Raw genomic sequence first — 15,338 nt, 5'->3', positions numbered from 1 at the left:
CTCTTTGATGTGATTTGCTTTTGCTGTCTTCAATGCCCGGTGTTGCGAAAATGGCCCTCTTCCTTTTCTGCATGATGCTCTGAAATCTACTGTATTTTTTAAAAGGTATTTATATAGCCCCTTATAAATACAGGATCTCAGACTCAGATTGGTTTTTCTATTCTTGGTGTCCTTCTTTGTCTTCCTTCCTCCTTTCCAAAATATCTGATATTCTATTACTGTGATGGCGAACCTATGGCATGCATGCCCGGAGTGGCACACAGAGCCATGTCACCTGGAATGCACGGCGTCACCCATTCCTCTTCCGGGTTTGTGGCACGCCTGCGCATGAGACAATCAGCTGCCCTTTGTGCATGTGGCAGTGCTAGAAACCGGAAGAGCTGGTCTTCCGTTTTCTGGAAGAGCATGCACGCCAGCCAGCTGATCGGCATGTGCACATACACAGCAGTAACTGGAAGACTTGCTGGAAGTAACCAGAAGACTTGTATGCACATGTGTGGGCCAAAAACATTTTTTCATTTTTATGTTCATTTTCTTGTGTGCGCTTGTCCCATGGGTGGCAGCTCTTCCTGGTCACAGTCCAGACAAGTACACATGCGCACGCATAGCACCCATAGTACTCCCTTTTCAGCACTGTGCCACGTACTCACACTCACACACTGAGTGCCGAAAAGGTTCACCATCACTAGGGGTGGTTTCCTGCCAGTTCTAAACTCTTCTATAGAAGAGATTCCACAAATCTACTGTGCCGTTTAGCAATAGCAATAGCAGTTAGACTTATATACTGCTTCATAGGGCTTTCACCCCTCTCTAAGTGGTTTACAGAGTCAGCATATTGCCCCCAACAATCCGGGTCCTCATTTTACCCACCTCGGAAGGATGGAAGGCTGAGTCAACCTTGAGCTGGTGAGATTAGAACCGCTGAACTGCAGATAACAGTCAGCTGAAGTGGCCTGCAGTACTGCACCCTAACCACTGCGCCACCTCGGCTCTTCCGGTTCCAGCTCCCTCCCCCCACCCGTCCGCACATCATCAAGATGAAGAGCCAGAGGAGGAATTCTGGGAGTTGACGTCCACAAGTCTTAAAAAAAGGTGGCTTTTTTCCTAAAGGGTTAGGGGCGTTTGCATGCTTCAAATGCCAGAGTTTCTGAGCTAACATTTTGGTTGCTAAGCAAGAGCGTTCTTAAGTGAGTTTCACCACATTTTACAAGTTGGCCATGCCCCCCAGTTACATGGCCAGCAAACCACTCCCGCAAAGCTGGCCACACCTACAGAAGAGGTTCTAAAAATTTTTGAAACCCACCACTGACCATCACTGTTCTATCAGAAGAGCTTCCTGGTTCAGCGATTGCCTTGAAAGTTGTATACACGGAAAGTACAGAAAAGATTTTGCTCTGATTTGAATGACATCGGCTGGAACTGTTATGTAGAAAAAATCAGATGGGAGTCATGAGTTAGTTTTAGTAGTTCCAGAAGTATATCTAAAATCCCCCATCGTGTGCTGGGAGGTGGCGTATCACCATTGGAAAGTAATCCTATAAACAGACTCATCCTCTTTGACACATTTCCAAATTTTGAATGGAGTACAGCTATGAACTATTTAAATGATGCTTCTGAACCTATTGAACTGGACAGAAGTATTTGGCTCATTATCAGCTAGCAGGTTTTTTTTTAACCCATGGATCAAATAGAATGGCTGCGTTCCACAACAGGCGTCCTAGCCTAAATGGAGCTGGGTAATTTGTAGTTCAGTATTTTGTGGACAGGCCATAATTTAAACCTGTAATACACTATATTGCCAAAAGTATTCGCTCACCCACCCAAATAATCAGAATCAGGTGTTCCAATCACTTCCATGGCCACAGGTGTATAAAATCAAGTACCTAGACATGCAGACTGCTTTTACAAACATTTGTGAAAGAATGGGTCACTCTCAGGAGCTCAGTGAATTCCATCATGGAGCTGTGATAGGATGCCACCTGTGCAACAAATCTAGTCCTGAAATTTCCTCGGTCCTAAATATTCCACAATCAACTCTCAGCTGTATTATAAGAACATGGAAGTGTTTGGGAATGACAGCAACTCAGGCACAAAGTGATAGGCCATGTAAACTCATCCAACATCAGTGTGTGACCTCACAAATGCGCTTCTGGAAGAATGGTCAAAAATTCCCATAAACACACTCCTAAACCTTGTGGACAGCATTCCCAGAAGAGTTGAAGCTGTTAGAGCTGCAAAGGATGGACCGACGTCATATTGAACCCTATGGATTAGGAATGGGATGTCACTTACAGTAAGTTCATATGCGAGTAAAGGCAGGTGAGCGAATACTTTTGGCAATATAGTGTATGTTATATTTTGGGGCATCTATATTATGTGAAATTCAGGTCGTTTTTTCCCCCCCAAACCTGATTTAGAGTTCAACATGTTAACCGGGCCAATATGTAAACTTACAGATTTATATATTATTTTAAAATGAACGGTTTCTGTTGATCTCTGAAGTCACACAGTCCATTCAGTATTTAAAATAATTAATACGATTCAACTGCCTAATTTAATTATTGTAATGGGATATTGATTTTGATATTCATTGATACTGAAGTTATAGGTGCTCCAACACTGGAAGTTTTTAGGAAGAGATTGGACAACTCTCCTTCTGAAATGGAAAAGGGTTTCCTGTTTGAGCAGGAAGTTAAACCAAAACGCCGGCTCAGTGGCTAAGACACTGAGCTTGTTGATCAGAAAGGTCGGTAGTTTGAATCCCTAGTATAGGTCTCCTGTGTGAGCAGGGGGTTGGACTAGATGACCTCCAAGGTCCTTTCCAACTCTGTTACTGTTAACCTGAAAGCAGGACAAGAAGCAATGGAGGGAAACTAATCAAGGAGAAGCAACCCAAAACTAAGGAGAAATTTCAGATAGTTAAAATAATTAATCAGTGGAACAACTTGCCTCCAAAAGTTGTTGGTGCTCCAACACTGGAGGTTTTTAGGAAGAGATTGGATAACTGTTTATCTGAAATAGTGTAGGAATTCCTGCTTGAGCAGGAAGTTGGACTAGAAGACTTCCAAGGTCCTCTCCAACGCTTTTATTCTGTTATTCTGATTTTATTTTTTTTAAAAAACTATAGAAAAAATCATATGGTAACTCAGATTAGCCTTCTCCAAAGAAGAAATAATAGGTTATTAAACATGCCATTAACAATAAGTCTAATTAGCTTATTCTATATTCCAAATCTTTTTTGCATACTCCAGCCAAATTACAGTAGCAGCTTTCATATTTTAATGCTTGCGTAGGGAAGGAGGGACCTCTTGTTGAAGGAAATTATAGAGTGTTACAGGGATTAGTCATGACTTTTATCTGGTGGACTAAATTTCAACATGCAGGGAGATATTCCATTGGTGAGAGAATACAAGTGTGTTTTCATCTCATGGCATTTGAAAATTGCAGTGGCTTTTGCAAAGGAATCATGTTCTGTACAACATTTGCCTATTGTAGCCAATCACTTCACAACCATTACCTCTTTTTGTAGAAAGTTATATTCTGAGCTTGAGACCTGAGTGTTGCACAAGGGAGTGAGCTCCCTTACTTTCTCTGGCTCCTGCCTACCTAACAGTTCGAAAGAATGCAAATGTGAGTAGATAAATGGGTACCACTTCCATAGGAAGGTAACAGCGTTCTGTGTCCCTTGGGGTATAGTCATGCTGGCCACATGACCACAGAAGTATCTTCAGACAACACAGACTCCCCCAGCTAAGAAACAGAGATGAGCACTGCCCCCTAGAGTCAGACATGACTGGATAGGGGAAACCTTTATTTTTTGAAAACTAAGAGATTCTGGAATAAAATGTTCATTTGAACCCCCTTATTTTGGCTCTCCTATTACTACACCCTGCAGCATGGTCAATTTTAACTGCCTCTGGAAATCTCAATTATTTATAAGATGCAAGAAGAAAACTCAAGTAGACCCAGTTTAGTCTAGTGGTTAAGGCACTAAAGCTGGAAAAATGGGGATTTTGAGTTCAAATGGCATCTTAGGCCAGAAAGCTGGGTGGGTGACTTTGGGCCAATCTCCCTCAGCTCATGATATCAAGTTTGAGCATAAAGCTGGTCGGTCAATTTTTGTCAACAGATTAACACTGTGTTGATCTGAAGAAAAAAAAGTCAACCCTGCACTTGCAGGAAAATGGTAGGAGGGAAAAAATTGTAAGAAGAGAATTACTCTGTTACAATTATACAACATACTTTTGAAACAAGCTGAGAAAAAACAATGTGGAATTTGGTTACAATCAATTTGCCCTGATTTTGTCCTATATGGGAATCCTTTGTCATACTACATGAAATAAGATAAACATTAATAAAATGAAACAAAGATTCTAGATTACTTTTAATAATGCAACAAGTTGGATTCAAATGGGAAGGTAACTGATTTAGTAATGAAACCGCCATTTTGTTTTTGTTTTTGTTTTAAATGTTTTGCTCCAGCATGGTCCAGCTTTTCTTGATCACTCTATCCAAATTACATGCTGATTCCCTAGGAAACCCTTTGAGTTTCTGCTTGGTTGATTGGACAGTCTTCAGTTTCACAGTCGATTGAGCTCTATAATTTGGAATTCTTATTAAAATACATCCTAAGGTGCTTTAGTAGATACCATTATGGATGCCTTTTCTATTTCTATTAATGACCTGCTGAAAGAATGCGGATCAAAGGACGTGGTGGTTCAGTGGCTAAGACTCTGAGCTTGTCAATCAGAAAGGCCAACAGTTCAGCAGTTTGAAACCCTAGTGCCATGTAACGGAGTGAGCTCCTGTTACTTGTCCCAGCTTCTGCCAACCTAGCAATTCAAAAGCATGTAAAAAATGCAAGTAGAAAAATAGGGACCACATTTGGTGGGAAGGTAACAACGTTCCGTACGCCTTTGGCATTTAGTCATGCCGCCAATATGACCATGAAGACGTCTTTGGACAGCGCTGGCTCTTTGGCTTTGAAACGGAGATGAGCACCACCCCCTAGAGTCAGGAACGACTAGCACATATGTGTGAGGCAGTGGTGGGTTTCAAATTTTTTTGGAACCTCTTCTGTAGGTGTGGCCTGCTTTACTGGTCCACTGGAGGAACCTCTTCTAACCGGTTCGGTAGATTTGACGAACCGGTTCTACCGAATAGGTGCGAACTGGTAGGAGCCCACCTCTGGTGTGAGGGGAACCTTTACCTTTATCTAAAATAATGCAAATGACCAGCTGTCTGTAAGGAGTATAAATCCTTCCACTCCCCACCATCCAGTCAGAATTGAAAAACCTTCTTGGATGAGAAGCGAAACGCCTTCAAAGAACAACCAGAAAGTTCAGTTGCCTCTTGAAAAAAGCATTTTTTGGCTTTTCTATTTCTTCTTTCTCTTCTCTCACATCTGGCCAGGGTTTTAGAAAGATACCTCCTACCTTATGGATTGACTATTAATTCATTCCTTCCATATGGACTTCTTTTCACAAGAATCCTGAAAGAAACGTTCTTTTTATTTTGCAAATGTACTGAGCTAAACTGAGCAAATGTGGTAACAAGAGTACCTTCTATCATATATAAGTGAACCTCACTGGCTCGGATTAAAAAGTAATGAATATGGTGTTGAAAATCAGATACTTAATTGGCATCTCTGAAATCTTTGTGCTTAGGAAGCCCAGTTGACAGTAAGAAGTTTTTCTTATAGATCTCTAATCTCAAATGGATATTGATTAATTTTAACTTTTATGTTCTAGCTTCTTGCCCCAAGATTGCTATGACTTCTGTGTCACCTACGTTTTATCATGATGGTATTAATCATTATTTTGAAGATCTTTTCTGAGGACTGTTAATATTTCCCCCCCTTTGGGCCCAAGGATATGCCATGGGATATATACCATAATGCTAGCAGAGGATAATATTTCATGCATCTGACACAAGACACGGAGGATTGCCTCATTGAACTCATCTAAGTATGAACAAAGCTGTTCCAAGTATAGGATGTGTTTGAAGCTCCAAAAGGAACCTCCCCCTTGAACTTAACCACAGTTGACAGACACAGGACCACTGACAAGGCCAGCTTTCATAACCCCATTAGCTGCAAATTGGGCTAATTTTAAATATGACTCAGTGTTCTAAGAGGAATTTCAACCCAATCTAACCAAAACTTATTTCCTCTCCTAGCTTGCCTCTTACCTCAAGGAGAGTAGTTGATGGGTTCTTACACCAGCTATAACGTTTGAGGGGATGAGACAGAAATAGACCTAGAAGAATCTGCAAGGCTCCTATCTTAATTTACCTCACGTAAAGCAATAAGGAAACCACCATACAGGGGTGGGCTGGTAGGGGTTTGCAGGGGTTCGGGAGAATGTCTTGTTAAGATTCTGTGCAGTTCGGAGAACCCCCCCACATCCCACTCCTGGCTGGCACCGCCCACCCACCCTGCCCCTCCCAGAAGTCCCAACGTGGCCCCTTTTGGATGCAGGTCAGAGGTGGGTTGCTGCTGGTTTGGCTCGGATCAGGTGAACTGGTAGCAGTGGTGGCGGGAGGATCCGCCCGGACGCTTCTGCATATGCGCAGAAGCATTGCGCATGCGAGCGCAGGAGGGAGCACACCTGAACTGATAGTAAAAAAATTAGCAACTCACCTTTAATGCAGGTAAGTGCAGGGCGCATACGGAGGCTCGGGGAGGGTGAAAAATGGGCCTACTGGAAGTTCATGAAGGCTGGAAACTGGTCCATTTCTGACCTCCAGAGGGCCTCTGGAACCTGGGGAGGCCGTTTTCGCCCTCCCGGAGGCTCTGAAAAAGCCTCCAGAGCCCAGGGAGAGCAAAAACACTCCCCCTGCTGTGGTGCAGGAGGCCAACTAGGCCACGCCCACCATGGCCATATCCACCCAGCAACCGGACAGAGAACCCCTTGCTAAAAATTTTGAAGCCCACCTCTGCCATAGACGTCATCAAATAATCATCAGTAATTCAAGGTTACAAATTTTATGCTAGGATGGCTTTCTTCTGACTTCAGATATAAATGGAGGCCATTTCAACAGGCTAATACAAGGTTGCTAGGAGTACAAAAAAACCAAACCTGATTTATTAACTAAAATAAAACTCAGGTGAAGCATTGCTGTGTTAATGCAAACTTTCCAGTAACATTCTTAGCTGAAATCTGTCTAACTTAAGTTTACAATTATACAAAGATTTTGAGACAGTTTGAAACCAACTTATTGCATTTCTCCTTATGTCAGTGATGGTGGAGAGCTGAGCTGATTTATTTCTGTCTGCAGTGTAGTTGAAACTACTGTGAAATGATGGTAGCTGGGGTTTATTTATTTAGTAAATTTATATGGCTGTCCAGCACACTTACTGAGTGTCTAACATCCAGTTAAAAAAACAACGATAACAAGCAGGGGGGGGGGGTTGGCCAGCTTTACTGCTGGTTTGTTTGTGCGCACACTTGATGCACTCTGCACACCCATGTGCAGGGTGATTGGTGAGCCAGCCAATCAGTGAGCAGCAGGTGGGGCAAACGTGGTGCGGACGGGCAGGGGGAGGAAGCTGGAAACGGTTCTAAATGGCATGGTAGATTTGTGAAACCTCTTCTATAGAACTCTTCTTGGGTTTGTGAGCCGCCCTGAGTCCCGCTGGGAATAGGGCGGCATATAAATAAAACGAAACCTGAAACCGAAACTTTGATGCGAAGCACCCATTGACGTGAGTGACGTTGAGTTGGCCACGCCCACCCAGTCACATGACCACCGAGCCATGCCTACCCAACTGGTCATTAGGACAGAGAACTGTTTTTTAAATTATTTGAATCCCACCACTGCTTCATAGGTAATAGCCGGCACCTTGAATTGCATCTGGAAGTTTATTGGGAGCTAGTGCAGCTACCAAAGTAGTAGTGCTCTCAAAGTGTGTCCTTCAGTATCTGTGTTTTCTGGTTTAGAGGCAGCTGCAGCTTCAGATTAGTCTTTGGGGTAGCTCTATTGTACAGCATGTCATAATCCAGGCAAGAGACATGAGCGACTACAAGCAGGGCCTCCCAATCCAGGAATGTGCCCAGTTGGCCAAAGATGGAGTTGTGTAAAGGATCTCCTAGCCATGTCTAACACCTGCTCTATGAGCAGGAGACGAAAGTCTAGGGGGCAGCCCAGGCTGCATACCAACTCCATGGGGTGGTGGGCTGGGGTTTCTACTCCATGCAGGATTAATTGCAGAAAATAAATCAAACCTTAAAACCCTCAGCCGCTTGATTTTAATAAGGTTGAGCCTTGTCCTGTTCTTCTTCATCCACACTCAGGGCATGTCAAATTGTTCAGATTTTAATTTGCAAACATATGGGGTGCTCAAAAGTTGTGACATGCCTTTGGGATTGTAAAGATATTTTTGGTTGCTTTAATATAATTTAGATATGCTTGGTAAGGAACTAGATAAGTATCATAACTTTTTAACATTTTGTTTGTTCCCTACACCTTGAGAATAAAAAAGTCTCAATAGCATCACAGCACAAGAATTAAAGAGTTACTTTTTTTGTTAATGAGAACTTAATTCTTCAACCCTCAACAGTTACGGTTACATAAATGCACATTACTGTTCAGATCATCCCTTTCCAATTTAAGAAATTGTTTTGCTGCAGCAAGTCCAAGGAAGACACTAGAGAAACCGATGCTGTCATAAATTTGCTAAAAGTTTCGGAGTAGAAAAGCACAGTTGTTTCTAGACAAAAATCTTGCTTCCAACTCATCTGTAGGGAACATGAAACTTCGCTATCTCAGATTCCTGTTAATAAATCCCATGAAAGAAAAACAAAACATTATTCATTGGCTGCATTCCTTCTTTATGTTAATCTGGATGACTTTACATATCCCCTCCCAGAGTCCTGCCTCTCTTAAGTTCCTCTCCAGTGTGAACTGTCAGGAAAGCAGCTTCCTTTCACAGACACTCCTACAGGTTTTTCCTTCTGGTCTTAGAACGTGGGGTTTCCTGCAGTTTCAATTCAGGAGAAACTGCTTCGGGCTTCAGGAACAAAATAATTGTGACAGAGCTAAATACGAACAGGAGTAAAGATACATTTGCCAGGGTGACTTCATAACTGCTGCTGTTGCTCGCGAAGCGTCTGCACGGAGAAAAAGAAAGCAATATTAATATTGCAGAATTCTGTGGAAGGTTTTGACAGCTCTATGGATCTTGATTATGAGAACCCAGCAAACCACTGCTGTAAAAGTAAATGATGTGCTTTCAGATATAAGAGTTTTGTGCACAAAAAGTACCTTTTCTTTGACCATTAGCTTTGAACATCAAATGAAGGACACGCTTCATTTCAAAAAAAGAAGAACCACGTGGACCATGGACCAAACTGGAAACCCCTTAACTGACATCTATGTGTTCCACAGTTTTGGCTGCAACAGACACAAAGATGAAGGTAAATCCATTGTTTCCTGAAATTAATGTGATTAATTTGTTGCTTTAATTGCTATTAAAAGCAAACGTTTTTAAAAAATCCCAGGTGAATTCAGGGTTATTTTACTACTACTTTTAATCTATGTCAGGCTGATTAAATGTCCCTAAAATTAAATCTATGTCTCAGTTTTCCCAAGGCCTAAGGCTTCTTCCTGGGTTCATTTTAACAATCCCTGTTATACTTTTGGGAGAAAAATAATTCCAAAGACTAAAACCAGTAGAGTTCTTAGGATTTCTTTGAAATCATAGAATGCTTCTTTACTTTGAAAGGGAAAAAAACCAACTAAATGTGTCTTCAACCTTGTTTTTGTTGATCAGTTTTCCTTGGAAAAATACTTTCTGATCAAATTACAGAAATTGTGAGAAATAAAAGACAAAAATCTGCAGGACAGTTGAACATTTTGTCATAAACATATTTTATGTACACATAGAACATTGCAAATGCAAGTTGCCAAGATAGGCGGCATTGCTTGCTAGTGTTTGGATGATAGTGTCTTGGAAAAGACCTATGGATAATTGAAGATGGACTGTAACTATCTGGAAGATGCTAGGATAGAGAAACCTCTGTTACCTTGGCTATTTTGTCATAAATTCTGCAATGAAAAATTCACTTGGAGTAAAATTTGGTCCCATCCCTGGTCAAGAAATTCATCTGTAAATCAAATAGCAAGTATAGGCAATTACACTGGAATATTCATAATAAACTCTCCAAACACAAATCATGATGATGTCATGAACATAATTACATCACGTGTTTCTCCTGTAATGGACTGTGGGATGACATTGGAGAAAAGGGGAATGAGATGCTGGGTACTCAGACAAGAGAAGCAGGAGCCCCCAACAGCTTAAAAGTCAGAAGTAGAAAGGATCTGCCCCAGTGGTGGGATTCAGCCAGTTCTCACCTATTCGGGAGAACCGGTTGGTAACTTTCTAAGCAGTTCGGAGAACCGGTTGTTGGAAGAAATCTTTTGTTTTTTTCCCACTTTACAGGGCTAATCCTGTAAGGAAGGCAGGAAGGAAACATTCTGGTGTTGTTTCTAGCCTAATCTTTATTGCCCTACTTACAGAAACTGCCTCTCCTGTTAACCCTTATTACCATTGTAACAACTAAAGTGAAGTGCCCATCGACCTGAGTGACATTGACTTGGCCACGCCCACATGATCACATGACCACCGAACCCCGCCTACCCAGCTGGTCATTAGGGCAGAGAACTGGTTGGTAAAGTATTTGAATCCCACCACTGATCTGCCCCAATGGATCAGTTAAAAGTGATGGTGGAAACTTTGTACTTTCAGACTTGAAGAATTCTGTTAATGTAGCCTTACAATAAAGTAGAATTAGTTTTATTATTTCCTGTGTGGTTTACTTGGAAAGGCTGACACACCTCTCCCCCTAGTGCTTTTGTATCCATGCTAAATATAATAATAGGAACACAGTGACAACATATTCCATGTGCCCCTCCGTAATACCTTCCAGATGTTCTGAAATTCAATATCAGTTATTGGTACGTCCATCTGAACGGATAATAGCATTGTCCATTTGGACTCTTCCATTCCATACTGGAATTGCAATCTTGAGCATCTGTAAGGCACCAAGCTGTTTTTGATAAATCCATTTCCCTAAAGATTGTTCACACACACACACACACACACACACACACACACACCTCCAAAGGGCATCGGGAAACAACAATAATGAGTGTAAAATATTGAAAAATATTGAGAAATCTAACCTTAGAAGTGTGCCATCTAGTGGCATTATTGAAAATCAAAGAAAAACAACATTATTGCTTATGTTTTAAGATGGTTTTCTTTTTGGGTGGAAATAGTAAGGTTTTATATTGTGAGTATATGTTTATAAAGTGAATTCCAGATATGGAGTTACTCAGAGTGGATTCATTGAAATCCCGGAGATTTAATTCAAGTCACAGCATCATTTAACCACTTCAATAATGTAGCTTATACAAATCACAATTCTTTATATCTCATCACAATTCTTTATATCTCATAAATAATCAGTCAAATCCATTTAAATCAACCAGAGGGTTATCCAAACCTCCTCAAATCACCTTTGTGAATTCAATCATATAACATAACACTCAGGGGTCTTTTAATTGAAGATCTTATTTAAATATTCAAGTCTCCAATAATCTTAGGGTAGTTGTATGTAATCCAATAAGTGTTTTCACAGTCCTTTAAGTGGTTATTCTCAGACTGATTATTTATGAGATATAAAGAGTTGTGATTTGTATAAGCTCAGCTTTAAATCAATGGTTCCTGGACTTTTGGTTAAAAGTGGGCTCTACTAAAATAATGTAGACTGCATTCAGATTCACTTAATTTGTAATTTAATTGGAGGTTGGGGGTGGCACAAGGGTGGCAACATTATAACCTTGAATGTAAAAATGGGAGATGTCTACTTGTGCTAAAGCATATTTTACCAGAAGAAATGTTGAACATACAATACGTCATTTTGTTTTATTGAGTTGTATATTTATTACTGTTTTAGATGCTGCTCTATTCCAAAATGCCTTTAAGCAACACCTGACAAAAATAAAGTTTTAAAACCTCTGAATAGTGATAAATAATATATATCACAATAGCCCCACCCTCTTCCCAAAGTTGAGCAGCTAGTTATTGCTGGTTCACCCCGTAGTGTGGGTTCAATGTATTTTTAAATTATATTTACAAAGAATGATATACAAATCCACCCCTTATAGACCATCGGTATCTATGAAAGAGGGCAATATGGCTTATTCAACAAACTATATTTGAAAAAACCCTGACTTAACATGATGCTAAAAGAAGCCAATGTTGGTAGATTCTGTGAGCGAAGCAGAGCTGAAATGAACACACTGAAATAGTAGTATGGTCTTTATTGTCATTGTACAAAATAAATACCATGAATAAATAAATTTCTATTTATTGCAACAAGAAGTTAGGAATTGTGTGAGTTTCCTTGAGAATGGTAGCTTGGTTCTTGATGATTTCTCCAAAGGTTTGGTGAATGGTGACCACTGAGCCTATGGTGAGGACAATGTAGGCTCTGATTTTCTTAATCTTAATCTTAATCTGATTTTGAACATCTGATTTTACGCTGAGTTGGAGGATATTAGGTTTAACATTATTTTTCATTATTTAACCATCTTAAATAATTTGCCCATGTCCATAAGTTCAAGTAGGAAGAGCTGCTTTCTAAGCAAAAAAAAAAGACATTCAGAAGCAATCATAGAAGACCGAAGCAAATGATTAATGTCAACATCTCCCATATGTTGCAATGTGCAGTTTTGATTCTGGGGAGGTCCGCGGAATGCTTCAAACTCAGTTTGGAAGATGTCCTTCAGGACAGATAGAAGTACTCCTTTCAAACTCAGGGATTACATACTGTAGCTCTTACACTGAGCTTTTCAAAGGACTTCAAAACTTCAGAGATTTAGAACATGGGCCTCAGTGGTGGGTTTTAAAAATTTTTGGAACCTCTTCTGTAGGTGTGGCCTGCTTTCTGGGTCCACTGGTGGAACCTCTTCTAACCGGTTCGGTAGATTTGACGAACCAGTTCTACTGAACTGGTGTGAACTGGTGTGAACTGGTAGGGACTCACCTCTGATGGGCCTTCACCACTAACAACTGATTCATCAGCCACAACTTGTTATATATATATATATATATATATATATAATGTTTTTTTATTTGTGCTGATAAATAAATAAAGGGAGTTAGCTTCCTCCCATAATTGGGGCTTACCAGGGGTTGTAAAATTTATATATATATATATATATATATATATATATATATATATATATATATATATATATATATATATATATATATATATATATATATATATATATATATATATATATATACACACACACACACACACACACACACACACACACACATACATACATACATACATACAGGGCGGGGCATAACCTTTTCCTAGGGGGTCACAGCAAGATCGACAGCAGTTTACAACTTCTGCGACACCTCATTTTAAAGCCCATAAAAAACTGAATTGAATGAGCTATTAAATGTTAAATTTGTTTCGGTTGAAACTTTGAGAATGAATTTGGAAACTGTGTTGAAAAATCTGGAAAATAGAACGGAACTGTTTGAAGATTTGTTGTGTTCTTATCCACCTCGTTTGAATGCTGTTCGAAGGGCTAATGGTGGTCATACTGACTATTAAATCGTGTCAATAAACTCAGTTTTTGATGGGCTTTCGAATGGTGTATGAATTATTTGTGTTGTTATTACAAGTGTTGCTGTGACCCCTAGGAAAAGGTTATGCCCCGCCCTGTACATACATACATTGCATTTGTGCTGATAAATAAATAAGGGGAGACTAGTATAGACCTATTTCAAGCTATTTAGCTCTCGTCAGCTAGCCATACCCTTAGTGGGAATCGAACCTGGGCTGTATTACATATCAGGCAGTTATATTAGCCACTAAGCCACAGGATCTCTTCCTTTATCAGCTATATATATTTACTTTATATATATTTACTTATATGATGCTGCTTCAGGTGACATTTTTAAACCAAAGAGAGGATTTCGTATTTTTTTAAAAATGGAACAAGAGAAAGAAACTTTGCTAAGAATATTACAGTACCATTTTAAGTCATTTAAGAGCCGAGGTGGCGCAGTAGTTAAATGCAGCACTGCAGGCTACTTCAGCTGACAGCAGTTCTGCAGTTCGGCTGTTCAAATCTCACCGGCTCAGGGTTGACTCAGCCTTCCATCCTTCCGAGGTGGGTAAAATGAGGACCCGGATTGTTGTTGGGGGCAATATGCTGACTCTGTAAACCGCTTAGAGAGGGCTGAAAGCCCTATGAAGCGGTATATAAGTCTAACTGCTATTGCTATCTAACTGCTATTTGCCATATCATTCTAATTTTTTCACACACTGAGGAATTAGAATCTTTTGAACATTATTATGGAGTCCATGAAATTTAGTTGTTGCAGACAGTGGACATCCCTCAAATTGCTTAACTGGATTTTAGAGGCACAGTTGGCTAAAATTAGAAACACGATCCTTGGTATGTTGAGTCAAGAAGCATGCAAAAATTGCAGTGCACCACCTAAAATAAATTTTAAAACCAAAACAAATCCAACTGTCTGAAAAAAATTTAAAATATGATCTCCCTTTCATAACTGGCATAACTGAAACAATCTGAAATCAGTCCAAATTGTTGAACACTTCATTACGATGCTTTCCCCTAGTCTCCTGCACAACGTTTGTCTTAATCTGTACCATATTTTAATACGTTCTTGAAATTCTGCTTGGTGTCATTGGGATGACTATAGAATTTTTGCACTTCCCAGTCTTCCATATTTGCTAAAGGCTGGCACCAGTAGCATTGTAACAGAATATGGAATTACAGAGTTGGAGGTCTTCTAGTCCAACCTCCTGATCAAGCAGGAGATCCTATATCGCCATCCTAGATGGCGAACCTTTTTTGGCTCGCGTGCCATAAGTGGGGGGAGCGCAGGGGGGGTCATGTACAGGCATGCTGCACCCATAATACAATGCGCAACCCCCCCAGTGCACATGCGCGCACTACAGGCACGACCCCCATTTTTTTTGCATGCTTTTTTCACCCCCCAGGCTCCAGAGGCTTTATAGGAACCTGTGGAGGGTGAAAACAGCCTCCCCCCCCCCCCCGGAAGCCCTCCAGAGGCTTCAAGGACCTTCAGGAGGCTTCCCTGAAGCCTCAGGAGCAGTTAAAATGACGCTCCGAGCAAACAGGAAATCACTTCCGGTTTGTTCGGAGGGTCATTTTAAGTGCTCCGAAGGCTTCAGGAACCTTCAGGAGGCTTCCCTGAAGCCTTCGGAGCAGTCAAAACGACCCTCCGAGCAAACTGGAAGTCCACCCCCGAA

The 15,338-nt window shown here is 40.7% G+C and overlaps 1 protein-coding gene and 1 long non-coding RNA gene across 2 annotated transcripts in view; one reads left to right on the top strand and one right to left on the bottom strand.

Annotated features, from left to right (window-relative positions):
- Positions 1-8,994: 8,994 nt before the first annotated feature.
- Positions 8,995-11,036, bottom strand: LOC148045300 (uncharacterized). Its single transcript, XR_015696650.1, has 3 exons — positions 10,925-11,036; positions 10,026-10,106; positions 8,995-9,110 (listed from the first exon to the last, which is right to left on the bottom strand). It is a non-coding gene; the product is annotated as an uncharacterized LOC148045300 (long non-coding RNA).
- The window catches only part of RANBP3L (RAN binding protein 3 like), a 59,785-nt gene continuing 53,550 nt past the window's right edge, over positions 9,104-15,338 (top strand). The window contains 1 exon segment of the mRNA XM_087715418.1: positions 9,104-9,416. Within this exon segment, the coding sequence (XP_087571544.1) occupies positions 9,188-9,416 (229 nt within the window). The 5' untranslated portion in view covers positions 9,104-9,187.

The sequence above is a fragment of the Thamnophis sirtalis genome, unplaced genomic scaffold (genome assembly GCF_051295495.1).
Source record: "Thamnophis sirtalis isolate CommonGarterSnake01/CBP01778 unplaced genomic scaffold, rThaSir2_p1.2 scaffold_5, whole genome shotgun sequence".
NCBI classification, from domain to species: Eukaryota; Metazoa; Chordata; class Lepidosauria; order Squamata; family Natricidae; genus Thamnophis; species Thamnophis sirtalis.
The sequence above is the reverse complement of the archived record's forward strand: the minus strand, read 5'-3'. Positions and strand labels throughout refer to the sequence as shown.